This window comes from Endocarpon pusillum, assembly GCF_000464535.1.
Source record: "Endocarpon pusillum Z07020 unplaced genomic scaffold scaffold2608, whole genome shotgun sequence".
NCBI lineage: Eukaryota > Fungi > Ascomycota > Eurotiomycetes > Verrucariales > Verrucariaceae > Endocarpon > Endocarpon pusillum.
The window spans coordinates 9,508-33,771 of record NW_006916215.1 but is presented as its reverse complement, the minus strand read 5'-3'; the positions used below and the strand labels follow the sequence as shown (position 1 = coordinate 33,771).

Genomic DNA, 24,264 nt, shown 5'->3' with positions numbered 1-24,264 from the left:
TACGATGGTGCATATTTATTCCCTGGGCTCTGAGTTAGAGGCAACTTTGCATCATTTCCTCATCTGGAATCCCCCTCCATAGCTGAGGGTGGAAACTTGCCAGCCTTGCTTGATCTACAAGATATACACCAGAAGCAACGCTAGGCTTCTGACACGCTTGAGAATCCATTCTCTTGCATGTCTGGTCAGCAAAAGTGCGCCCTTAAACAGATTCTTTGTGTCGGCCAAAACATCATTGCAGACACTGGGGTCCGTGCATTGCAGTGCTGCCATGCATTCTCCTTGTCAACTGCCGCTCACTCAGAGCTAGTGATCAGAGCTTCTTATGAACCAAGGAGATACGAGATAAAAATGCTTAGACATCTACAGCATTCAAATATCCAAGTGAAACCTGGCAGGACAAGACCGAAACCTTCATTGTCTATCTACATGTTGTTCAAAGCGGTCTAACACCCCCAATGTACTCAATGCCAAAGGGAAAAGACATCAGGCTAGAATATGCCCGAAAGCTCATGTATGACCAGTGTACGTTCCCGCCATGTCTCACCAGACATTCAGACTCCCAGAGTCGCTCTATGAAAGCCAATGGTACCCGAGCATGGCTTCAGGTCATATTCACCTCCTCAGAGAACTCTGCCTCTCCCCTGCATCTCCATCTGCCTGACATTGAACTCTTGAAACCCCATTCAAAGCCCAGGAGCTCGCTATATCTCGAACTATATCGGCCGCATTGGGGTGTTTTGTTAGAGAAATCAGCCCTCGCTCCGACCTTGCTTCAACCATGGCCATCCTGAACGAGACATGTCGCGATCTGATGTTTCGGAGCACCACCAAAGACATCAAACGCATACCCGAAGAGTCACTGCAGCGATTCCATGGTCAAAGGCCTATCCGGCGCTCAAGCGACACTGTGTTCACCTACGACAGCCTCCAAGTGGCGGACCCAAGGCATCGCACCGAGTTGAATATATATGGCGACTTCTTTCGTTGTTTTGGGGCAGGGCGGCGGGCCAGTGTGAACCTACCTGCTTGTCCTCAATTTGTTGATGCGGCAACTTACCAGCAGTGGCCGACAGATTTCACGCAAGAGATGAGGAGAGAGTACGACTTCTACAAAGACCATGGGACAGGAACTAATAAATTTTGAAAAATTTCAAGGAATACCGAGAGGCACTTGGGGGCTTGGAAAAGATCACCATGGAGCAACATAGAGAGATGTTGAGGCGCTTAGAGGGCGTTGTCGACCAGAGCAGTGGAAGGGTAAAAGCAAATGCGAGACAATTTGATCAAAATCTGTGAGCTTTGCAATTGCCTTCAGACAACCAGCCCCTGGGGCCAGGGGAAGGGAAAAGTTTTTTCCGCAGTTGTGATCAAATAACTAACCTTTCTCCACCACTAGGGAAGGATTTTACCGTTTCGGTTTTGACCACAAGTATCCATATGCTTGTATCAATGGTGCACCATAAGAAGAAGGGACATCTTGACAAGGCTAAGAACATGGTGAGTTGGTCCACGAATAGGAGAAAAGAACACCAACTCCAAATCAAGTTGCGCCTCTGCCTAGCGAAATGAGCACCATCGGATGGACGGGAACTCTCTTGCGACCAAGCTATGCACCTTGCGAATTTGAACAAGGCGGCCCAATTTTGCAATGCAGGAAATAGAGATTATCTCCACCGTTCTACATTGATGGCACCGCTTCTTTTATCTCCAATTACGGTCATCATCCTTCTCGTGTCCTCGAGAAGATGTATTTGAAAGAGGATACAAGCATCTTCTCAAAGGTCTCCCCCAGTGTTTTCAGAGGATACTATCCCAAAATTAAAAGCTTTCAGGCGGGATCACTGGACCGGTTTGAACAAAGTTATCTGTAAATACCATTAATTCATTCCCATAGGCCCAAAACCACTCCCTATTCTTACAAACCCCAGCCGCATTTGCCTATCCCTCAGTTTGCGCAACATATATCCTAACTGTCTTGACTAAGCACTTCAGACGGTGAATAAATAATGTCTTTTCTTAGTATCTTTGGCCCTCGGTACCGTATTTAACTCTCTCTGTCTCTCAAACTTGAACCCACAGAATACCATGTTCAGCTACCCATGATCATCTTCCTGTTCGCCTGCGCAATCTTCTTCTGCTCGGTATTGAATTTCGACTCCAGCATCGACATCTGCATATTCCCCCTTTTGGTATACATCTCCTCCATACGCATCTTGTGCTCGTACTGTTGCACGACAGCAGCGTCTTTCTTGAAGGCGATCTGGATTTTGTTCTTCGCCTTGCTGGACTGCAGCTGATTCGAGCGATCCGAGGCGGCAAGCTTGATCTGCCGCAGCTTCGCGGCGTTCTTCTGCTGGTCCAGCTGGGATTGGGTTTGGAGTTTGCGCTGGTCCACCTTGGCGCTGTGTTGGAGTTGCATTCGTTGCTCCTGGCTTAGCCGACCGAGTTTCTGTTGATGTTCGATCCGCTTGAATTGTAGTTGGTTCTCACGTTGGTTCTGCTGTATGTACGCCTTCTGTTGCTCATCCTTCCATTGTTGATCTCTCTTGAGCTGACTGCTTTCCTGGACTTCAAGTTGCTTTTGTCGTAGCTGCTCCTGTTTCAGGCGGAGCGATTGAGCGTGGTTCTCTTGGTGATGTTGGAAGACCTGGTCATGAGTCTGTTGGCGGTGTTCGAAAGCTTGCGTGTGGTCGATTTGGCGATGCCGGTAGCGCTGCATAGCGGCTTGTTCCGCTATCAAAGCTTGCTGTTCGGCTTCTTCGGCCACGCGCTTGAGACGGCGTTGGTGATCTTCTATTTGTTGGTTGAGGCGTTCTTCTCTTATCTGGCGCTTGCGCTCAAACTCGATGATACTTGCCGGTAGACCCTGGGCATCAGCTGGTTGGTGTAGACGCTCCTTCGCGTAATACCGATGCACAGCACTATAGTTGTTTAGCAGCTTAAGAAGCTGATGCCCCTGGTCGTGGGGACCCCTAAGAACTCCCCTCATGATATACATAGTTGGTGAATAAAAATAATCCCCTTCCTCGTAAATGTTATTTTCGTCGTTGATATATTTCCACATTATTTTTTCCACCAGCTTGTCGAGAACAGGTACAGGGTCGGGGTTGTCAAGGGCAAGGAAGGTCGGGGTCTTGCCAAGCCATTTCTTCATTGGATCGGCCTTGCCGTCGCGGAGGGCTTCCAAGGTTTCCTCCAGAGCTAAAAGGTCTCTCGCGCCGTTGCAGTTCAAGCAGAGTTCGGCTAATGCGGTACGGCCTTCATGTTTTGTTGAAGGGAAGTTCGGATCGTGGCCGGCCTTGATAAGAAGTTTGACTGCGTTGGTATTCAACCTTCGAGACGCTTCGTGAAGGCTCCCGTCGTTGGGTGGAGGTTTGGCTTTTAGGAGACACTTTAACACTTTTACGTCTTCATGTCGAGAAGCGTAAAATAGCGCTGAGCGATCAAACCGATCTTTTTGTGAAAGTTTGACGCCTTTCTTGAGGAACCTGGAAATCGCATCTGGCCTGTTGTACTTGGCGGCGAGGAGGAGAGGAGTAGCCTTCGACACGGCCAGTGTGGCGGTGACATTCGCTGCCAGAATCGTCAGCATCCGAATATGAGTAGCCGAGATTTGCTCCGAGGATGGAAGAGTCATGCGCAAATTCGAAACTTAAGAGGCTCCACGGCGACATCGCGGCCGACGAAGATATGCAGTACAGGAGTGACTTACCTCCCGCATCAATGAGTGCCCCAATCACTTCATCACCTATCAGATTGCCCGGCTGCACCAAGGACCAGGCTAATGCGTTCACATTTTCAGGTTCCAAGTTCTCATCATCATAGACGCCACAAACAACACAGGAGTTTAGGTCCACCCCGAAATCGCATAGGCTTTTGACCACTTCAGGAGATTCCGGATATGCGTTCAGGACAATGAACAGTAGCGGATCTTTTCCTGGCGCAACAAAATTTAGGTCCGGCTTCGCGTTGGGATTTTGCATAAAGGTGTTCAGTACGTCAATAAAGCGAGGACCTTCATGCGACACCTGAGCAGCGGAGACAAGGCCTAGTGACATGCTCTGTGGCATCGGCTGGGACTGGAAGAGCTTCTGCAACAATTCAACGTCTCCATATTCAGCCGCAAGCTGAATAGCATGGCCGTCCGCGTAGTTTACGTCGGCTTTGTAGAAGAGCAGAAGGTCGACCATCGTTTCGGAATCGGAGGCAGTTTCGTACGACTCAAGGGCATCTAAGAGCGCCATGTCGACGCATTCGCCGCCCGAACCCTTGGCTAGGTAGATATCAATAAGTTCAATGAATTCCTCGGATAACCACTTATCTCCTTGACTCAAAGCTGCGTTGAAAGCCATAGTGAACGTTTGAGGGTCGTCGACCACCTCCTGGAGCAATTTCACCGCGTCTTCGTTGAAGCGGCTCGCCGCCTGAATGAGAGCCGCGTCCACAGTATTCCCAGTCACACCTTTGCCAAGAAGAAACTGTACAACTTCGAGGCCATTCGCGGATAACCAATGTTCCCGGACCTGCACAGCAGCATTAAATGCACGAGTAAACGCATCGAAAGAAGTGGCGTAGCCTGCCAGAACTTCCAGAGCCTCGATGCTGAATACTTCCGCAGCCTTAATCAGTGCACTATCTATGACAGGGCCTTGCAAGCTTCCATGAGCGAGTAGAAGTTCTAGAGCCCCAATATTTCCAGCCTGGATCGCGTGTACAAGTGGAACTTCACTCAGGTAACCAATAGACGCTTCGTTGCCGCGAGCTGTTTTGGTTTCGGCCTTGAGGAGGCTGTTGTAGACGTGTAATCGATATGTCGAATCACTCAGATATACGGCGTCGGTCCAAACATGTTCCATAGTAATGATCGACGGCTTGGCTCTGAGAAGCAAATTTAGTAGTTCAAGCTGACGGTTTTGAATGGCGGCACGGATTGCTTGGCCGTGTTGAAAATCAACCGATGCGCCATGGAGGAGCACGTGCACCATTGAAATGGCGTCTCGGCCAGCTTGACAAACACGGACGAGTTCTTTATCCACAACATCACCGTGGGCGCCTGATTTTAACAGCATCTGCATTGTTTCTGGCTTCTTTGGGTGGTCATCGCGGATACTGATAGCCGAAGAGAATGCGGCGTTGACGGAAGACTTGGACGGCTTTTGCTCCAGCACATGAGGAAGAAGATCTACAAAGGGTCCATTAACGATAACCTGGATGAGCCGCCCCCCTTGGTGATTGACGTCCGCATGGCCATTGTCTAGCAGGAAGGTAGCCAGTCTGTAAGCTTGAGGGTTCAGACGCTCTAGCTGACACTCGAGATCGGTGCACTGGACGTGTTCAACAACTGCACAGCACAACTCCGCCATAACATCATTGGTAGTGCCTGCAGCTATGAAACGACTCATGACTTTGAGAGTGAAATCCAGGTTGGCCAAGAAACTGGCCTTCTGTTCACGCAATACTGTTGTCAGGGTCACAGGTACCACGTTTCCCTGGAGCATGCTGCAGACTAGAGCAGCTTGATGTCCCTCGATCGCATGCTGTAGAGCAGCGCCCTTGCGGTGGTCAAGCGACGCGCCATGCTGAATGAGAGTATTGACAAGGCGATGCTCTCCCTGCTTGACAGCGCCATACAGCATCTCAGAGCAGTGTACGCCTTGGGCACCGCCGAGAATACATAATTCGATGAATGTAGACCTCTGTTTAGCAGGCACTTTATTGGAAGAAGCAAGAGCCCCGTCCAACGCCTTCGAAGCAGGCCGCTCAGAACAAACGACGATCGCAGTAAACAAGTCCAAACGGCCACGGTCAATAGCGAGACGCAAGCTGGCCTCTAGAAGCTCCTCCTTGTCACCAGCGGCATTGCTGAGAATAAACATCGATGTGTTGCGAACAGATCCGCTAGTGATGGCCAGTAGCAGTCCTGACTCACGGCAGTGCGAGCACAGCGGTTTAGGCGCAAGCAAGAGCAGTTCGACCAGATCTTCTTGCCCATTGCGGACTGCAGCCGGAAATTCCTCGTGGAAGCGTTCAGCATCTGCACCGCATTCCAAGAGCACCTTCGCAATATCGACAGCGCCCACACGTAGTGCGATTGGCAGGGACGTGTTGAGTGTAACTTGGTCCGCTTGAGCAGCAAGTAACTGTACGAGGCTTAAATTCCGATTTTGAATGGCGACTTGGAGAAGGTCGCTTCGTTGGTCTGTTTGATCCACGTTGCAAAGCTTCTTCCACATGTTGCCGCTAGCTCTCCTGGCAATGTTGACGTCACCACCCAGAGCCAATAGAGCTGCTACCAAAGCTGGGTCGGCATTCTCCGCGACGGCCGCGCTCAGTGCTCGATTGATATCCTTAGGGAGAAAATTGTTCTGCATTGGTGGTAAGCTGATGTGCCGGGATCCTTCCCCTGCTGAATCGGTGGATTGTCTTTGTATGATGAACTGTTTTGCGCGGATCTCATCGACCCGGTTTACAGGCCTTCCACGGGGTTTCTGGGGTGAGAGAGGTCCGGGGCGCGAAACAGGAACACCAAACTGTCTAGCAATCTCCACTAGTCGAGGCCGCCCAGATGGCGGAGTATCATTTGCTGCCATGCGAGGGCCTGATGAGGATTGCTGTAATGAGCACATTTTGAACAAACAATGGTTCAGGTGGAAAGAAAGTATGAATGCTCAGGAACTGGCGAGGGGTTGGCGTGCCCTGCACGGAGCAAGAATAACGTAGCTCATTACTAGTAGGTCGGGGATCTCGATGAAAGAATCCAGTAACGAGGCAGAGGCACGGAGCCTTACGAGTATCCACGCGTCAATCGCGCCTGGCCCCGTTTTCTCTTCGAATATCAGCGGTGGCTTTCTGGGGAAGATATTATAGGGTGGAAATACGCTAGGGAAGAGCAAGGGCCCGGGAAGGAAAAAAAGCAGGCTTGCATTTTTGGTTTCTAGTTATGGAAGAAGATTGAAGATTGGAGATGCAGAGGGTGCCACTTAGACGGGCAGGTGAGGATGATTGGCCTGGAGGCCCCAAAGGCTGGGCCAGGTGGTCTGAGGAGCAGAAGTAGGCGGTTAGCACAAAGTTTCAGAGGATACTGCATAATAGTTCCTTCTAGACGTTGCATCCTTTTCATTGGGAGGCATGATGGGTATTGAAATGACTGGTAATCGTGTTGACCAACCGCATGGTATGTTTCATATTACTCATCAGTTCCTAGGCCAAGGTGGTCGCCGCATATTGGTCGGCCCATATCGCCCCCAGCTTGAATGTCGAATCCATGACTCAGAAGCTCATTGCGATTTACTGATAGGAATCAAGGCTTTGCAGTCATTGATGCTTACTCCGGTACTAGGCAGAAGTAGCCATAGCACGGCGCTAGTAACGTTATGAAAAAGATACAATGCCATACATTTGCTCTTGTCTTACGGAGTCGTGCGGAGTCGTGCAGAGTCGTGCTTCAAAAGTTGACTGCTGCTAAAGTGTGGCTATGAAACTAACCATCCTGGACTTAGCTACTAATAACTAGCCCTTTCGAATGACTTAAATCTTGATAAGCTACAGTACTACACCAAAAGTATTGGGACACCCCGCATTTTTACCCCATCAACATTTTCCACTCTTCCCATACAAATTACTACTGTACGCCCGGTATTTATTGAAATCCTATAAGAATCAATTAAATGGTGCGCCAAAATCTGCTCTTTCGAATAGTACTAATTTCCTAAATAGGCAGCTAGATATCAGAAGCGGGTATACCATCCTTTGGCCCTAATCACTGCATTTATACGGGTATCCATGCTCTTGATTAGGGCATCAATAGCTTCTTGCCTAATAGCGTCCCAACCCTCATGAATAGCGGTAAACAGACGTTGATAATCAGCCTCAGATTTGCCCATTTGGATTAAGTCTGGGTAGTGGTCGTTAATCCATTGCTTAAGTTGCGCCCAGAGGTGTTCAATTGGGTTCAGATCCGGACTATAAGGGGGCCAATCAAGCAGAGATATACCCTCCTCCTCAAACCAGGCCATAACCTTTTTTGCAGTATGAATTCGGGCGTTATCTTGCATGAAAATCCGGCCAGGTTCGTACGTTCGAGGGATTTGCTCACGGAGAATAGTGAGATATGAGTTGGCAGTATATCCTGACTTCTCTGAATCAGGATCACGTTCCAAAAGAACGATATCCGAACGCCTATTTCCATAAATAGCACCCCATATCATGACGCTGATATCCTTGCCTTTCTTAAATGATTGAACCATATCCTTATCCCACTTTTGTTGTGGCGTACGAAAGTTCCAAACTCGCCGGGCTCCAGAGCCTCTTTCAAGAGAACATTCATCACTGAATATTATCCTGCGCCAGTCATCCCATGTCCAATCTTTTCGTTCTAAACACCAAGCAAGGCGTTTAGCAACTACTTCAGGAGTCAGAAGAGGTCTTTTTTTAGCAAGCCAATTGGTAATGCCCTCATCTTTGAGTATTCGGTAAAGGGTATATTTCGTACGAGGGTGTTGAAAACAGTAGATCTAGTGCAATCTACTTTTTTGCTAATTTTCCTAATTGATAGGCCTACCTCATGGTAGGCTGTAATTTGACCGCGCTGATATGGAGATAGCTCCTGGCCATAGCTCCTGTTGATTTCTAGAGGCGCCAAAGCCTTGCGTTGATTCATGGTGGTTGATTGAAAAAGGCGATAAAAAACGCGTGTAGAAAAAAAAGCGCGTTTTGTCCCAATACTTTTGGTGGGGTACTGTAATAAGGCTTAGAAGCTATAGTCAAGCCTTATAAGAAGCATCCTAAGAGCCTACAAAGATTAGCATGATTGATAACTTATAGGCTTAGCAAGATACTTATTCCACAGTACTCCGTATCTAGATCCTTAAACGGCTTTCTGTAACTGTTTGAACAAAAGAGGAGAATAGCAGCAGGCCTGCAGCAGTGCCAAGGAATTGCAACACTTTTGCAATGGGCAATATCTTACGGGCATCTCCATAAGAAGTTCTTCAAAATGACTCTCAGGAACTGCCTCCCAGACCTCAGTGGTAGCTGCTCAAAGCCCAGGGTACGTATGAAGAGTATCCCCATACTGGTCCTGTATCCAATCCTTACAACGGCGACAGGTGTATCTGTGTCGAGAGCGTTCTGTGTGGCAAATATCGGCGCCGAACTATGACTACTTCTGCCTGGTACCATAGTACTACTTATGCGCCTACTACAGGAAGGGCCTGAAGTACTACGGGGGGGCCATAAGTAATGTTAGCTCCACGCTAGTAAAATTCTCACGAAACGCCCTCTTGACAGAACCTCTTGTCCGGCGCTATAACCTCACTGCTCCACGCGTTTCTGTCGATTCTACGCATTACATTCAATGAACTTCGTATAGATTCTTTTGAATTCAACGAATTTCGCGTGGATTCTATTGATCTGGCTGTGTCTACATATACGCATTCTTCTCCCCATTCTGCTGGAGAGGTGCCAGGCAGTGATGGATGCAGAAGGACGGCATAATCAATATTAAGAAAAAAAACCAGACTAGGCCTGATTGAGCGATTTGGTGGCGTTCTATCTCGGCCATTTACATGATGTAACGAGCGTGGAGCTAACATTACTTTTGGCCCCCCCCGCAGTGAATTAGTCTGGCGTTAAGAACAACTAGTTCTTATTATCACAACCTAGTGTAATGATTCGCTACCTCAAAGCTTGTTCTGTGTGCATTCATTCTGATGAGTCAAATCATTACATCTAACTTTTTCCAGCATAGCTGTTCTGTATAGAGAGGGTTTTCAAGTAAATATACTAGCGCTGAGCTAACATTACTTCAGCCCCCCTGGTAGTATGCACATAGATGATTAATCATACAGATAAACAGTTCGTTCAGGCTGTTCAGCCTTGTGCCAACTTCACCCGGTAATCACATCACTTCGTCTATGTGGCCCCGCTTGCAACAATGGACGAGACAAGCGTCCAGTTCCCTGGGCACCATTTGAACTATCAGCCTTTATCCGAAAAAGGGCAAGACGAGCTGAGAGTGGATGCAGGCAGCATACCAAGTGGGAAAGCTCTACAGGTTTGAGTCTCATGTCGGCAAATGGAACAAGGTGTCATGCACGTTCATCCTTCGCCCCCCCATTGGGCGCGACTGGCTCATCTACTATTCGTCTGCGGGATTGAGTCGCCTGTCCGACGTGTCCGTGTGCCCAAGGCTGCATAGCTGTGGCCAGAACCGCGACCCTATCATTTCCCTCATGGTACCCATCCAAGCTTCGCTGCAGCGGAGTGAAACATTTTTCCACTTCAGCCGCTTGAAACACTATTGCCGCTGAGCTGCAAACCGACTGCCCAGGCCCCTCAGAGCTCGCAGCTCCAGTAGTGGTTTTGGCGCAGTAGCTCGCCGTACTTACAGGACGTTATCCCAAAGTCCTGGCATTCCCCAGGTATTTGCGTTGGAAGACAGCAGATGTCTGCTGCAGCATTGACCGCGATGGACGTGACTGGAGTTGCGCCGCCTGGGTTGGCAGAGAATCTTGAGCATTTGTTGAATACCCAGGGTAACTGCGCCCATGTACGTTCTACATCAGCTTCTGTCTTGTACCAAGTCGTTGACAAGAGACTTCAAAGTTTCCAAGATCCAAGGGCTCGCTCCAGTCCAAGATTCCTAGCCGCCTTGGGTTTTTCCGCCTCAGAGATGACGGAATCTCAACTCTTGACACCACTAAGATTTGCCTCAACTGTTACCAACAAGCGGTTCCCGATGGCTTCAGCTGCTGGTCGGAGCCGCTCTCGTCACCCGAGACATATCAAGAGATACACAGAGTCGCTGCCGGATGCGAGAGGCCCGACGACTCGAAAAGATCTTACCCCAACATGTTCCCTGCTAAATCAATAACAGCAACCCAAGGTAGGCCGGGCATCTGCTGCAGAAACTTGCTACAGCTGACAGCCAGAAAGCTCCGCCGCACAGGGTTCCCATGCCGCCAGGAAAAGACGCCCAAGATGCGTGGGCCTGGATACAGATGCAAAGAAAACCCTTCTATATAAATGCTCTTCACCTTGTTACAAGACCAAACCCGTTGACCAGAAAGAGAATGGAAGGGGACGCAAAAATTGCTGCAGAAAATGGTTCTGTCTATGTTCCACAGCTGTCAGACAGTGCCGAGCGTCAACGTCAGGGTAGGAAAGTGGAAAAAATCCAACCTTCTTCGCTTTCTGCACCAGAAGGCTCTGTGGGGTCATTACCAGTCAAAAGTAGCCGTTCAAAAAACAGCAAGAACAGAGCGGAACGAAGCGTTCAAGCTGTCAGCATCAACAATGCCGAAGAGGGCTCAGGGATTTCGGGCCCAGAAGCTGTGTCAGGAAGACCGAGCCACATCACCGGCTCTAGTGAGCAGTCTTTCCAGGCATCGCCACATGACGTGGACATTTTGGGGGAGAACCCAGAGCTGCCGACCCAGCAGAGAAAGACTTCTTCAAAAGAGACACGTCTTTCCAAAACAACCAAGCCATCGAAACAGAAACGTGGGCATGCCACCGAAACAGGTAGCTTGCCTGATACTACCTTTAAAGGTTCTGAACAAAGGGCGGAACTACCGGGTCTGGATCAAATGTTGCCCTCTCCTGCAACAGCAAGCCGGGTTTCAAAGGGGCCCGCCTTGCGTAAAAGCCGCTCGTCAGCCGAAGTGGAGCCCAAGGTTACCGACGCAGATGCTCAGGCTCAGGGTTGGAGCGGCCCAGTCCTAACCGGGGAACGAGTCCCCAATGAGCCAGCCTTCAGACCTACCGATAGACAAGCTCCGGAGCTGAGTGATCAAGCTGTACCTAAAGCGAAACACCCGTCAAAATCAGCTTCTGCGAAAACTGGCAGAAAGGTCTTTAAGGAGGGTACCCCAACCATACGAAAAGAACCTTGCAGCAGCCCTGGTGAGCCACTGAGTGCTGAAGCAGCGCCCGGGGTTTCGCGGCCATCTCTGAAAGAATCGAAGAAAGCAGCACTGCCGAACCACGAAGGAGATGCAGCACGTAAAGTGCCGCCAACAACTCTTGCGGCTCATCCGCGAGCTGTACAGTGTGAACACGACAAAGGATCCCACAAACGCCAGTCAGCTTCGGACAGCCCATATCCCGTGGGGCTGAGGCCGCAGCTGCAGTCTGAAGGACAAGACCGCACACCCAAGGACGACCAACCAGTCGGAAAGCGGTTGTTGACGGATGAAGAAATTTTTCATGCAGTTTTTGTGAAGGACCGTCTCAGATACAAGCACATGAAAGGGCAAGAGGTCCGCCGCAGAGCTCTCCCGCCAGCAAGATCCCCAAGATCGACCGAAACCGGGCGGAAAGAGGTCGTTCCACCCGCCACTTCGATTAATAGCCCCAAATCGTCATTGCTGTGCTCTAGGCCGGAACAGACCGCCGACAAGCCTAACAGCACATCTCTGCCAATGTCCCACTTGGGCCTCCCATCAGATAAAGTCTCTCAATATGCGAAAGAGGCAGATGTGTCGTTGCAGCCGCCATCTCTAGATAGCGTTTTCAGAAAGAGTAGTCGAGGTATTAGTTCACCTCAGCCACTCTCGAACAGCGCCCTGTTTAAAGGCAATGACTCCCCATTTTTACGTGCTGGAAGGAAGTCGGCCCGTGGATCCAAGCTCGCCCATGATCATGGCGCCTCAAAAAATCCTAGCCTCATACCTGTTCAAAGAACAGCTCGTGTCAATAAAACGGACAAGCCAGAGAAGTCACACAAGAAACCAAAGTCAGACAAGCCAGTGAAGCCGGAGAAGGCACACAACTCAGACAAGCCGCAAAAGCCAGAGAAGCCACACAAGCCAGAGAAGTCACACAAGCCAGAGAAGCCACACAAGCCAGAGAAGCCACACAACTCAGAAAAGGCCCACAAGCCAGAGAAGTCAGACAAGTCAGACAAGCCAGACAGCTCAGAAAAGCCCCACAAGCCAGAGAAGCCATACAAGTCAGACAAGCCCGAGAAGCCCGAGAAGCCACACAAGCCAGAGAAGTCCCACAAGCCAGAAAAGGCCCACAAGCCAGAAAAGGCCCACAAGCCAGAAAAGCCCCACAAGCCAGAGAAGCCCCACAAACCACATAATCCACATAATCCACATAATCCACACAAATCACACAAATCACAGATGAAAAAGCACGCCACAAAACACATGATTAACCACACGTCCAAATACACGACCTACCACACGACCAACCATACAACCAACCAGGACGAATCAGGTTCAGAAGACGAATCAAGCTCAGAAGAGGAACCAGGCCCAGGAGAAGAATCGGGCTCAAAAGAGGAACCAGACTCGGAAGAAGAACCAGGCTTAGAAGAGGAATCAGACCAAGGAGAAGAACCAAGCTCAGAAGAGTATCCAGGACCAGAAGAGGAATCAGACTCAGGAGAAGAACCAGGCTTAGAAGAGGAACCAGATCTAAGTGAAGAATTAGGCTTAGAGGAGATATCCGGCTCAGAAGAGGAATCAGGCTTAGAAGAGAGAACTAGCTCAGAAGAGGAACTAGATCTAGGAGATGAATCAGGCCTAGCAGACGAATCAGGTTCAGAAGATGAATCAGATAAATCAGACGAATTCAATGAAGGTTTTAAAGATCTTGATGTGTCGGAGGATGAATCAGAGAAGGAACTCACAGACGCTGGGTCAGACCTTGAACCAGAAAACTCAGAATCAGGAGATTCTGAACCAAAAGACTTGAACTCCGAGTCAGAAAACTCTAATTCTGAACCAGAAAACTCTGAATCAGATAACTCTGGATCAAAGACCTCAGAACTAGACAGCTCTGAATCAGAAGACTCTGGATCAAAAGACCCGGATTCTGAACCAGAAGACTCGGAACCAGAAGACACTGAACCAGAAGACTCGGAACCAGAAGACACTGAACCAGAAGACTCGGAACCAGAGGACTCGGCATCAGAGGACTCGGAACCAGAAGACTCGGAACCAGAAGACTCGGAACCAGAAAGCGCTGAACCGGAAGCCTCTCAATCGGAAGACTCTGAGCCAGAAATCTCAGAACCAGAAGAAGACTCTGATCAGGATAACTCTGATAGCAGTGTTAGTATGTAAATTAGATATGTTAAACTTGAGCTAAAATTGAACGTCATCTTAACAAATTCAATGAACCCCTCTATCAAGTTCAAATGAGGGCATCTGCATTTATTGAACAGTTAAGAAGAGACATTAAATAGCTGTATTTCTCATACTCTATTTCAGCTTGAATGAAATGCCTAGACCTCAAACTCCTCGAACAGCCCACTATCTGATGCGCCTATAGACCGGAGACATTGACTCAGTTCTTACGGCCTCCTTGACAGCCGGGAAATAACCACTCTGCCTTATCTCCTACGAATGCGTTCTACAACTCTTTGATCGAGTATATCAAGAAATCAAGCTCCGGTATGCATCAAGTCGGCGAGAGACGCTAAACAGCCACGAACTTCAGGTATCTGGGTCTATGGAGAGAGAGGTTCAATTGCAGAACTCCTGGGGACTGCGATCTGTGTCATACAGAATTGGCGGCGAGCGCTCTACTACAAATGCTACAACGCATTGGCGGAGAATTCATTGACGTCGCCAGCAAGTGTTTGACAAAGGATGCCCCAACTCCGACAGGGCAAAAGTCAAAAGAGTGAAGAAACTCTCGGCCGTACAAAGTAGTAGGTTGCCAGGTTCCTTTTCATCCTTGGTGCAGGCCGTGAGTAACACCTTCCTGAGAAAAAGCGATGAAGGAGAAAATAACAGCGGTTCATGATGTCGCCCTTGGCCGCAATAGGTAATTACTTACTACGTAGTACTGACAAAGGATTGGATGGCCAAGATTCTCCAACCTCCTCTCCCCTTTTCAGCTCCCTCCAACCTCCCTCCCTACCCTCCGAGTCTAATTTCCCCTTTGGTATGGTACTACCGTCGCTACCGGTTTGTGGAACTGACGACACGATTTGATACTATTGGTACTTTTCAACAGGGCGGCTTGGCAGCGTTTTTCGGGTCGTCATCGTCGTTACGTTGGACTAGTGTGAACCGGTTTTGGTCCTGGCTTGGGGGGTTTTCTTGGCTGGTTGTATTGGGGTATATGGCGGTGGTGGGGTGGCCGGCGTTGCAGGCCTCTGAAGACTCTGGACTTTGTTTGGTTCTGGTTTTGGTGATTTCTTGGCTGATTTTATTTGATGCGTGGCGCCAACGCCGCCATATCCAATGGGGGAGATGATGGAATTGGATGGCGATGTTGGCGGCATGGTAGGCTCCTGTTTCGCATCACCTGCGACAGCAAACTCGAGTTGCTTTAGCCAGCGGCGCGACTGCAGAAGTGCCGGGTGCCGAGGAGGTAGTGTAGCCTTCTGGATCTTGATAGCCTTTTTCATGACATCCAGCGCTTCCTTGTGCTGTTCCTCATCGGAATATGCCAATGCAAGCTCCTGCAAAGCTGTGACATGAGTCTCGTCATCAACTTGTGCGCTGGACTTGCAGATTTCGGCTATTTTCCGCAGCAGATCTATTGATATTCTCGGCTTTCCTATGCCTCTATAGGCTTGTGCAAGCGCAATTCTAGATGCCAATCGATCGGGGTGGTCGAAGGATAAGGTCTCCTCATCAATCTTGGTGATACGTTCCAGCAGCTTCGCGGCTTTGTCGTACTGGCCAGCGCCGCTGTAGGCTCTTGCGAGCTCGTGCTGTGATATGACGCGATCAGATGGCTGGGCGACAGGCGAAGTCTTCTCCCTCTTCACGACTTCTGCGAGGAGCTCTATCGCCTTTTTATAGCGGCCTTTGTCTGTGTATGTTGTCCCAAGCTCGTGCTCTGTAGCCAGGCGACTGGGGTCGTCAGCCGATAGTTTGGTCCTCTGAGCCTGGACCAGGTCCTCGAGAAGCTTTGCCGACCTCCCAAGCTCTCGCCTTGTCCCGTGGATTTTCGCAAGCAAAAATTGCGACTCTTGCCGGTCTGGGTGCTCAGGTAGTAACACATCTGTCGGGGTTTCGATGATCTTTCCTAGTAGCTTTGCTGCTTTCTCAAGCCGTGTCCCGTCCATGTCGGCTTTGATAAGCTCGGTTTTTGCCGCTCGCTGATTGATATGCTTCTGTGGTAAAGTGCTTTTCTGAACCTTGAGGAACTCGTCTACGGCCTTCACTAACTGATGATACCCGTCTTGTGGTGCTGGGTGTTCTCCCTGCTGAGCATGTGATTGGGTTTTCTGAGAATCTACAATCTCTTTGAACACCCTGATTGCCTTGTCAAACCCCTTGTTTCCGTGGCACCTGGCAAGCTGCTTCTCTGCCTGGCGGAGATATGGCTGCGCCGCAGGTAGCCCAGCCTTTCCCTTTTCGAACATCTGTGTAAGCAGTGATACCGCTGAGTCATTGTCTCCATCCTCTTGGAGGCAGCTGCCATATAGAAATTGCAGGGCCATCAACTCTGAGCAGTCCGGCGCGAAGGCCCCATCACGTGCCGCTTCAAAGATTACTCGGGCGAGGGACCCCGCCACTGGGAAAGCCTGACGTTCTTTGAGGTTCCAAACCAGCCAGTAAAAGGCTCGAATCGCGTCGATTTTGCTGTGGCTTGCAAAGAAGTTGTTGCGAGGGCGACTGAAGTATGCTTCCACTTGTAGCAGATGTTTGGAGAATCCCTTGTTCGACCTCTTTTCTTGCGTGGCAAGAGCCAGAATCGACCCGGCATCCAGCCATGTCTCTTGATAATGTGCCTGGTCCATTCGACGTCTGAGCCATTCGTGTACCGGCCGATACACTGATATCGCACACTTTCTATCATCAAATGCCACAAAACGGAGAGAAACCAGAAGATTGCGAGCTTGGCGCAAAGGTACACCGTTAGGATTGACCGGAGAGCCTTGTTTAATGAAGGTAAGAGATTGGACACGAGACACCTGTGATGTGGAGAGATACAATCCTCTATCTAATTCATCAGAGGGCGGACTTCTGCGTGTTTGACTGTACCTCCATGCTTCTTCAAAAACCGTCTCTGCAACATCTTCGGAGTGAAGAAGTGCTAGCATATGGAGCAAGTCTCGGGCATAGGCGGCTTCCGGTTTGTCGGACGTCTCGAGTGTTTTGGCACAAAGCTCAAAGGTGGTGCATAGGTTAGCCTCAGAGGCCTCCCTTGTTTCTGGCCTGGGTCGCATCAGCTTCTGACTGCAGCGGGAGTATTCTTCAGGGAATTGCTCAAGTGCACAGTAACCCCCACGTATGTAGGCTCCGGCCTGAACGATTGCAAGTGGGCAAAAACCCAAGGTCTTGACCACTCTTTCAGCTGCACCTCGTCTTTCTTGCCAATTATCCTGTTGAATTCCTGTAGCTTTGAAGAGGAGCTCTTCAGCGTCACCCTTGTCTAAGCCCTCTAACTTCTCCCATCCCACCGTGTTGAGAAACGAGTAGTTTGGTTCACGTGTCGCCACAAGGACACTCCCCGCTTTACCCGGCGGAAAGTACTTGGAATAGTCGACTTCGGCGTCGTCTGCGTTATCTAATATAAGCAGCCAGGATCGCTCAACGCTCGAAAGCCACGATCTGACTCCTTCGATGCTTTTCGCTGACACGCCGCAATGCTCAGCAATGTCGATAAAACCCCGCTTAGCACTCTCTTCAAAACTTGCATCAATCCAGAACACGCCCCAGAATCTAGGTATGGTGCTTAGCATGCACACCTTATCGATTGGGCAAAAGCGGGCTTACCTGTTGCGACATCTCTCCGCGAACTTCAGACATACTTCGCTCTTACCCATGCCACCAGTGCCAACAAGAACGAACCGTCGCTGTTTGGGGTTCTTGTTCCCTGTTGCAGGTAGGACGCACTGCTCCAATTTTTCCATGGTGCATTTTCGGCCGGTGAACAGATCACTGGCAGCACGCGGAACAAGCCAATGCTCATTGCCGGTGGCCTCTGTTACGTTCAAAATTAGTAACATAGACGAAGAAAAAAAATCAAGCGATGGCGCAAGATAAATGATAGATAATTCTGGCGACGTGCAAGGCTTTCGACTACGCATTGCTAGCAGAGCGACCTTTGCGCCATCTCTGGTTCGTGGTCCCCTTGTTCCCCAGTCGCTAGTACATTGACAATCTTCCACCCTCAAATCCTGCTAATGGGTACATGTGTGTTGCAGGTGCCAAACAATCCAGTAGCACACTCCGTCGCCAAACATGATTTAGAGAGCTGGACATTCAGAGCGACTCACCAACCGCTGGCGCTATTTTCTCTGGTCGCGCTACTTGAACTTCCTCCTCCGGGATTGTTAACAGCAATTCTTTCGCGAACGCAGCTGCAGCTACGGCGGCGTACTTCTGCCAATGCTTATTCTTATGGGAGTCTGCGTAGTCACAGATGCCTCGTATCACCAGGCATCTAAAGTTGTCCATCGATCCGGCCGCCTCCATCTCGAAGCAGATGATCTTCTCTTCTTTAGCTATACTGTCCCGAAAAGGAGCGTCCCTTATGACCTGATTACCGGAGGCAATGTTGCCGTAGTGTACTAATGGAGAATCGTCAGGCCGGGCTTCTCGCGGCACGATACACTGTGGATCGCACTTGATGCACGTTTTCTCACCCTCCTTATGGCTGTATGTCGTTTTGAATAGGATGTCGGACTCTCTGCTGGGTGGCGTAAAGTTGGGATATGCTGCTGTTGTCTTTGAGATGAACTCGTGGAACTTCGGTTTTTCGCCCTCGTGGGTAGCTTGTATAACTGCTATCGCTTGTAGCAGAAACCGAGGCGGCTTGTCAAGCGATCCTGTACGTTGAAAACGACCCCCCTCCAACCTTTTGCCAAAATCATACTGTACCACTCCGCCGTGAGTCCCATCGGGTTTGCTGACAATGATGTCTCCAAGCCGGATATCGTTACTCTCTCCTGGAGCGCCAGCCGCAACGCCAACGAGCAGGTTTACCTTGAGGGACTTGTAACTGCGCATCATGTCTTTTGCCACAGTTGCGGCGGAGTTGTTGCCAATTCCGCCGGCGGGAAGGCAGGCAAGAACGATGTTGTGGCATCCTATACGCCCCAAACAATAATGGTTCTCGTCGCCTGCCTTCTTTGGTAGGTCAGGGTGCTTTTCGTCTAACATCCTCCGTGCTGCGCTGAGCTCTATCGGTAGCGCGCATATCCAGCCAACAGTATAGTCGGCGCGTATAAAAGATCGAGGCGATTCCTCCATAGCGTAGGGATGGGCCAGTAATTCTGGCGGCGGACAGTTATATCTTGAACAGTGGATAGAATGAGCCGACGGAGCAAATTCGAGTCTGTCTTGAACTAATTTGGATAAAACGCACTGAATGATCCATGTTATTCAGAGAGGAAGCTTCTCCCAGCCTCGTTGCATTGAACGGCTTCACATTTCTCCGTACCTTGCCAGGCTACAGCGTCTAGAACACCACGGATGAGAAAGCGATCGCATCGGGCGGGAAGCCCATGTGTCTCTTTCACAAGGCTCTTCCAGCCTTGCCGCCCCCAACACAAGACCAATTCAAGCTGTGGCGATAAGACATTTTTGGAACAGCACCCTAGCTATCTATGCATGCGCGATGCCTTATTTGTGGTAGAGCAGCCATCCATTGAGAGATGTGCACGTGTACTACATAGATTGGGTGAAGCAAAAGGTAGGGAGCGGTCTTGGCATCGTATTACGGAGTACACGGTTAATGTAGTTTCAAATGACAACCTCAACCCCGGACGTGGTATTACTATGTACATGTAATTATGATTAGTAGTGGTGAGACTCTGAAGAAGATAAGGCTTTGACGAGGCCTCGCTTCGAATTCCTCGTCTCTAAAAGTCTTGATAGCTGGCTAAAAGACCCGGACTTCGGATTTCTAGGAACTTTGATTTGCTGATCTCACAACAGCAGCAACCCTGGCACCCTCTCATCATGCCCAACAACCTCAATTTCAACCCTCATCCTTTTCTAACCAAGCTGTTTACCCCAATGCATGTCAAAATAGGCAGAGAATCCCGAAATCATTTCCTAAGATTCCGCACCGATGCAAAGACTGCCTCTTCGGCCAGTGTGTCCATCAAATCAAATCAAATCAAATCGGATGGATTTGACAAAGTAGTACTAGTACTAGCCAAACTGAAGTCTTGACGGGGGTATTTTCTCGATCGGATAATATTAGTCTTGGCGGACACTCGAACAGGACGAGAATTCAAATCCCTAGAAATATTGCTTCCTGAGATTAGACTCGATTTGACAGATCAGTCAAACAAAGCAAATTACGATTTCGGATTAAATAATCAAAGCACATCAGGGCCTCGTTTGCTTCGTTTGATTTGATGGATACCATGCTCCTCACTTATCATTCATAAAATACGAACTGACTAGCTAACCTGAGACCACTCCATCGCCAGGTGTAATACAGGGGAGGCATAAGTATTGTTAGTCTGGTGCTAGTAGCGGCTAGTTCTTGTTATTCTGTCCTGCCGCAATTTCGCTGCTAATTTCGCTGCAATTTGTACTTGTTTCTGCGCGCCCTGCGCCTTTTTGAGAGAGAACAGAGCCATTTGTTCTACCTGGTTGACATGCGCACAATCTTTGCAAAAATGATCCGTCCTGATACTGCTCTATGCGGCTATCTTTCGCGCGAATGTCAATCATGTCCTTGATCAGACGCATAGTGTTTTGATGAACTGTGCTGACTAATCAAGTGGATAGTGTGTAAATAGCAAGTTATTCTATCTAATTCAGTGCGTAGAGAGAGCATTTGTATGTACAGAGTTGCTATATCAAGCGAAATAGCGCGAAACGCAGATACAAAAAATACATGCGGGGCTGAGGTAAATCACGTATCGATTCTGTAACAAAACGCTGGTGACGCACGTAGCAAAATAGCGCAAACTGTATTTTTGAGTTCAACATGTTTCCATCTGGAAGCAGCTTGGCACTCTATCAAGCAGTCTCCCTTTGAATTATATTGACATACTGTACCTCTGCTGGCTTCGGTATTGTTACATGACCTTGGGAAGGGCCAGGTACACGCTGGGGAACTGTAATGTCCTTTGACCTGAATGCATGCGTATTCTCGCAAGGAACAAGACCACCGCCCTTTTTCTGAGACCCAAAGCTGAAAGATCCGATGGACAGTAGCTTAGGGATGGTCCGCTGCAGCAACGGGCGCATCGTGGGAAAGCATGCACTCATGACAGCTACATTGACCTCAACGACACTCCAAAAAGCCGTTCCAACGTAGCTCCCTATATTTTGTAAGCCTGGAGATCAGATAGGAGGAATTGGTAGTATGAAGGCCTCACAAGTTAGGTTTCGCACGTCCATGTCCTGCAAAAAGAGAAGACGAATGCCGCTCGAGATGCATACGCTGGTTTTGTTAAAGAAGCATCTTGTATGCGCGAGAGGAGCACTTACAAGCCGCCGAGCAGAAATAGACCTGAAACAATCAACTTCTGCTTGAACTGCATTTGCAAATGCCAGATCTTGTTCATGGGAAGCGTAAGAATAACCACATCCATAATGATGTTGGGCACGGAATTGCCAATGAAGAACATGCGTGTCTCGATGCATTTGGAAGGAATGGTGAGATCCCAGAATCCATTGACCGGATTACATGAGAAGATGGCAACTAGAATACAGGCAACCCCCCAAGCAATCACAAATGCGGCAACGATGTTGGTTGCGATTGCAAATCTGGGTCCTGGGAAGATTTCGCGATAGAAAAGAAGAATCGAGATCTTGGTAGCAGAGATTGTGATGCTGTACAGTATCTCGGAGGCCATTGTACTCTAGAATCACGTCAGCACAGGTCGTCATCATCGTCATGTGCTGACCCACCTTTAGTATCTTCGTCATGTCCTCCAAGGGTACCACCTCTATATGTTTGCCTAGTCCTAGAGTGACCCCTAAGGTAGCATTCACGTCAACAACCAAACGAGCAAAATAGCTCTTCGACCATCAAACAATAAACTAACCTATATATATAATGATGGTCATGCCGCACGCCGTGAGCCATCCCAGAATGATTGTGTAATCGGAAGCTGCCAATGGCACTTTCTGCAATCTTCTAGAGAACAGACGGCCAATCAAAGAAAGGGCTGTCAGGACAACAACGACAGTGATAGATTGGGTTATTTCAGGGCCACGATTGTCCCCGAGGTTTTTCGAAGGTGGGGGTATTGTTGCCATGACACCGAAGTGATAAGTTCAGAGATAATAATGATGCAGGGAATAGGGAATCAAGAGACAAGATTCTGAACAGGTAAAAAATCACCTATGAGACGTCCATCTGGAAAAAAAGTAAGAAGAGCACGATGCTTGCCTAATTATCCTCAGAAAAACGTGCCCTGGAGGTTTAATTGAAGGCCTCTGCAACATAAAGAACCCTATGCTTCATGGCCGACGGGCTCGAAGTCGGATGCGATAGAGAGGGGTGATTCTAATAATAATGACCTTGCCAATGCTACTACAATAGTTCGCTAAAACTGCTCTACTTATGCATAGGAACCGCGGTCTCACCTGGTTGCAGCTGGTTTTGCCGAAGCTCGCTATAAGGTCGAGACTTCAAAATGAGCTGACTGCGGTCGACCAATCATGTTTTGGTTATTGTAGGGAGTGGCAGTCTGAACATCTCATCTCCTGGTGCTCTATATTGGCGAAATATGTGAGAAGTTTGGTATCACACAGTGAATTTCGGAGGTTAGTTACGGAAGGGTTTCACCGTAGGGGCGAGGCTGACTGACAAGTTGAGGAGCATGACATGGGTGCTAAGCTTTATGCAATAAGAAGTTGGAGCGAACTAAGAGATACCCCTCAACCTACGCCCTAAGCTGGCATCGGAACCGGCCCCTTTGTAATACTAGTAGTTGCATACATACTACGGTAGGAGGCATAAATAACGTTAGTTCGCCTTAGTATCAGCTTGTAAATGCCAAGATAGAACGCCACACATTCGCCTGATTAGGACTAGTCTATTCCGCTCAGAATCGAGTGTGCATTCCATTAGCATCAATGACTGCCTGGCACCTTGCTGGCATTGATTCGAGTAGCTCTAGGAGGATATAGCCGGATAAACTCCATAGAATCCATAGGAAAATATCGAAATTTGACCAATGAGTTAGAAAGAGATCGAATAGTAGTAGAAGAAGCTGAACGCGTTGAACGCGTTGAATTCGTACAAGTGCAGCAGGAGTATCTGTAAGGGACGTGTTAAATGACAAAATTACTAAGGTGAACTAACATTATTTATGCCTCCTACCGTAGTACTCCGTACTGTGCATTGCGAAAGTCTTGCAATTCCTTGGCGCTACCCTCGAGTTGCTGGTGTAAGTAATAGGGCAAGATTGCGGGGAGATGTAGGAATAGCTCCCTACGCACGCAATACGAAGTACGTGTAGATATTGCGTTGAATTGCTCATAAATGTCGCTGGCGCTTGTATCTTGCTCTCCTATCTTGAATGCTGGCCCTAGTGTGGAGTTCGCGATGAACAAAGTTACGCTTCCACCGTTAACGAAATGGCCCTCCTATCAGAGTCAGCAGCTCTGACCGCTGAAATCAAGAGAAACAACGAAGAAAACGACCAAGTTCTGTATGTGGATGTGTATGGATCTCTATTTGGCGCATAGCAAGCGCATGGCAGGCGCATGACAGGCGCATGACCGATCATCTTGGTAGGGAATTTAAGCTTACAGCACTTTCAACTAACTACTTGAGCTTTGAGATGATATTTAGATTTATAAATTTGATAAAAACCTGTTGGTCTGACGATTCAGATTTACAAATCTAGAGTCCGGATTGTAACGGTCCGGGTTCAGAAAGAGTAGAGCCCGGACTGAAACCCGCGGGTTAAATAAGTAATCACTTAATTCCATAGGTCGTTACGGAGTCGTGCTTCAAAAGTTTTCAATATACGCTAAATTTAGAGCGTCACTAGTAGAATCGATCTAAGCTTTAGCGGCGCGTAGAAAATATATTATAGGGGGTGGATCCCTAGAGCTACTGCTATCACCCTCTTATCTTAGAGATACTGAGGGACCCGTTTAGGTCAATATCAGCTAAGCTTTAGCCATCCGCCATCTTTAACCATTTTATGCCCCACCGCCTAGTAGCAGTGCGTTAGTCCAATAAAAGCTAGCTCGACTTATCCTAGTTAGCGTATATTGATGACTTTTAAAGCACGACTCCAACAGGGGGTGAAGAAATTGAGGGCACCACAATTTGCGCCGAAATTTAGCCGAAATAGGCAATTGCTACTCCTATGTACAAACTCATTGCTATATCACCACAACGATGACCTTATGG

At 48.8% G+C, this 24,264-nt stretch overlaps 6 protein-coding genes across 6 annotated transcripts; 2 read left to right on the top strand and 4 right to left on the bottom strand.

Annotated features, from left to right (window-relative positions):
- Nucleotides 1–781: 781 nt before the first annotated feature.
- Nucleotides 782–1,147, top strand: EPUS_09038 (uncharacterized protein; the record flags this gene model as incomplete). The annotated part of the gene is made up of 1 exon (XM_007803655.1): nt 782–1,147. The coding sequence occupies one exon, from the start codon at nt 782–784 to the stop codon at nt 1,145–1,147; it is 366 nt and encodes a 121-aa protein (XP_007801846.1).
- A 945-nt stretch (nt 1,148–2,092) lies between these two features.
- On the bottom strand, nt 2,093–6,629 carry EPUS_09037 (uncharacterized protein; the record flags this gene model as incomplete). Its single annotated transcript, XM_007803654.1, has 2 exons — nt 2,093–3,576; nt 3,716–6,629. 2 exons carry the CDS (start codon nt 6,627–6,629, stop codon nt 2,093–2,095), a joined length of 4,398 nt encoding a protein of 1,465 aa, XP_007801845.1.
- A 1,101-nt stretch (nt 6,630–7,730) lies between these two features.
- Nucleotides 7,731–8,249, bottom strand: EPUS_09036 (uncharacterized protein; the record flags this gene model as incomplete). The annotated part of the gene is made up of 1 exon (XM_007803653.1): nt 7,731–8,249. One exon carries the CDS (start codon nt 8,247–8,249, stop codon nt 7,731–7,733), a length of 519 nt encoding a protein of 172 aa, XP_007801844.1.
- A 2,198-nt stretch (nt 8,250–10,447) lies between these two features.
- Nucleotides 10,448–14,078, top strand: EPUS_09035 (uncharacterized protein; the record flags this gene model as incomplete). The annotated part of the gene is made up of 3 exons (XM_007803652.1): nt 10,448–10,552; nt 10,609–10,888; nt 10,939–14,078. 3 exons carry the CDS (start codon nt 10,448–10,450, stop codon nt 14,076–14,078), a joined length of 3,525 nt encoding a protein of 1,174 aa, XP_007801843.1.
- A 944-nt stretch (nt 14,079–15,022) lies between these two features.
- Nucleotides 15,023–19,175, bottom strand: EPUS_09034 (uncharacterized protein; the record flags this gene model as incomplete). Its single annotated transcript, XM_007803651.1, has 3 exons — nt 15,023–17,642; nt 17,697–17,904; nt 18,200–19,175. The coding sequence occupies 3 exons, from the start codon at nt 19,173–19,175 to the stop codon at nt 15,023–15,025; spliced, it is 3,804 nt and encodes a 1,267-aa protein (XP_007801842.1).
- Nucleotides 19,176–20,903: 1,728 nt separating this feature from the next.
- EPUS_09033 (uncharacterized protein) lies at nt 20,904–22,151 on the bottom strand (the record flags this gene model as incomplete). Its single annotated transcript, XM_007803650.1, has 5 exons — nt 20,904–21,208; nt 21,266–21,330; nt 21,378–21,751; nt 21,801–21,868; nt 21,938–22,151. The coding sequence occupies 5 exons, from the start codon at nt 22,149–22,151 to the stop codon at nt 20,904–20,906; spliced, it is 1,026 nt and encodes a 341-aa protein (XP_007801841.1).
- Between the last annotated feature and the right edge of the window lie 2,113 nt (nt 22,152–24,264).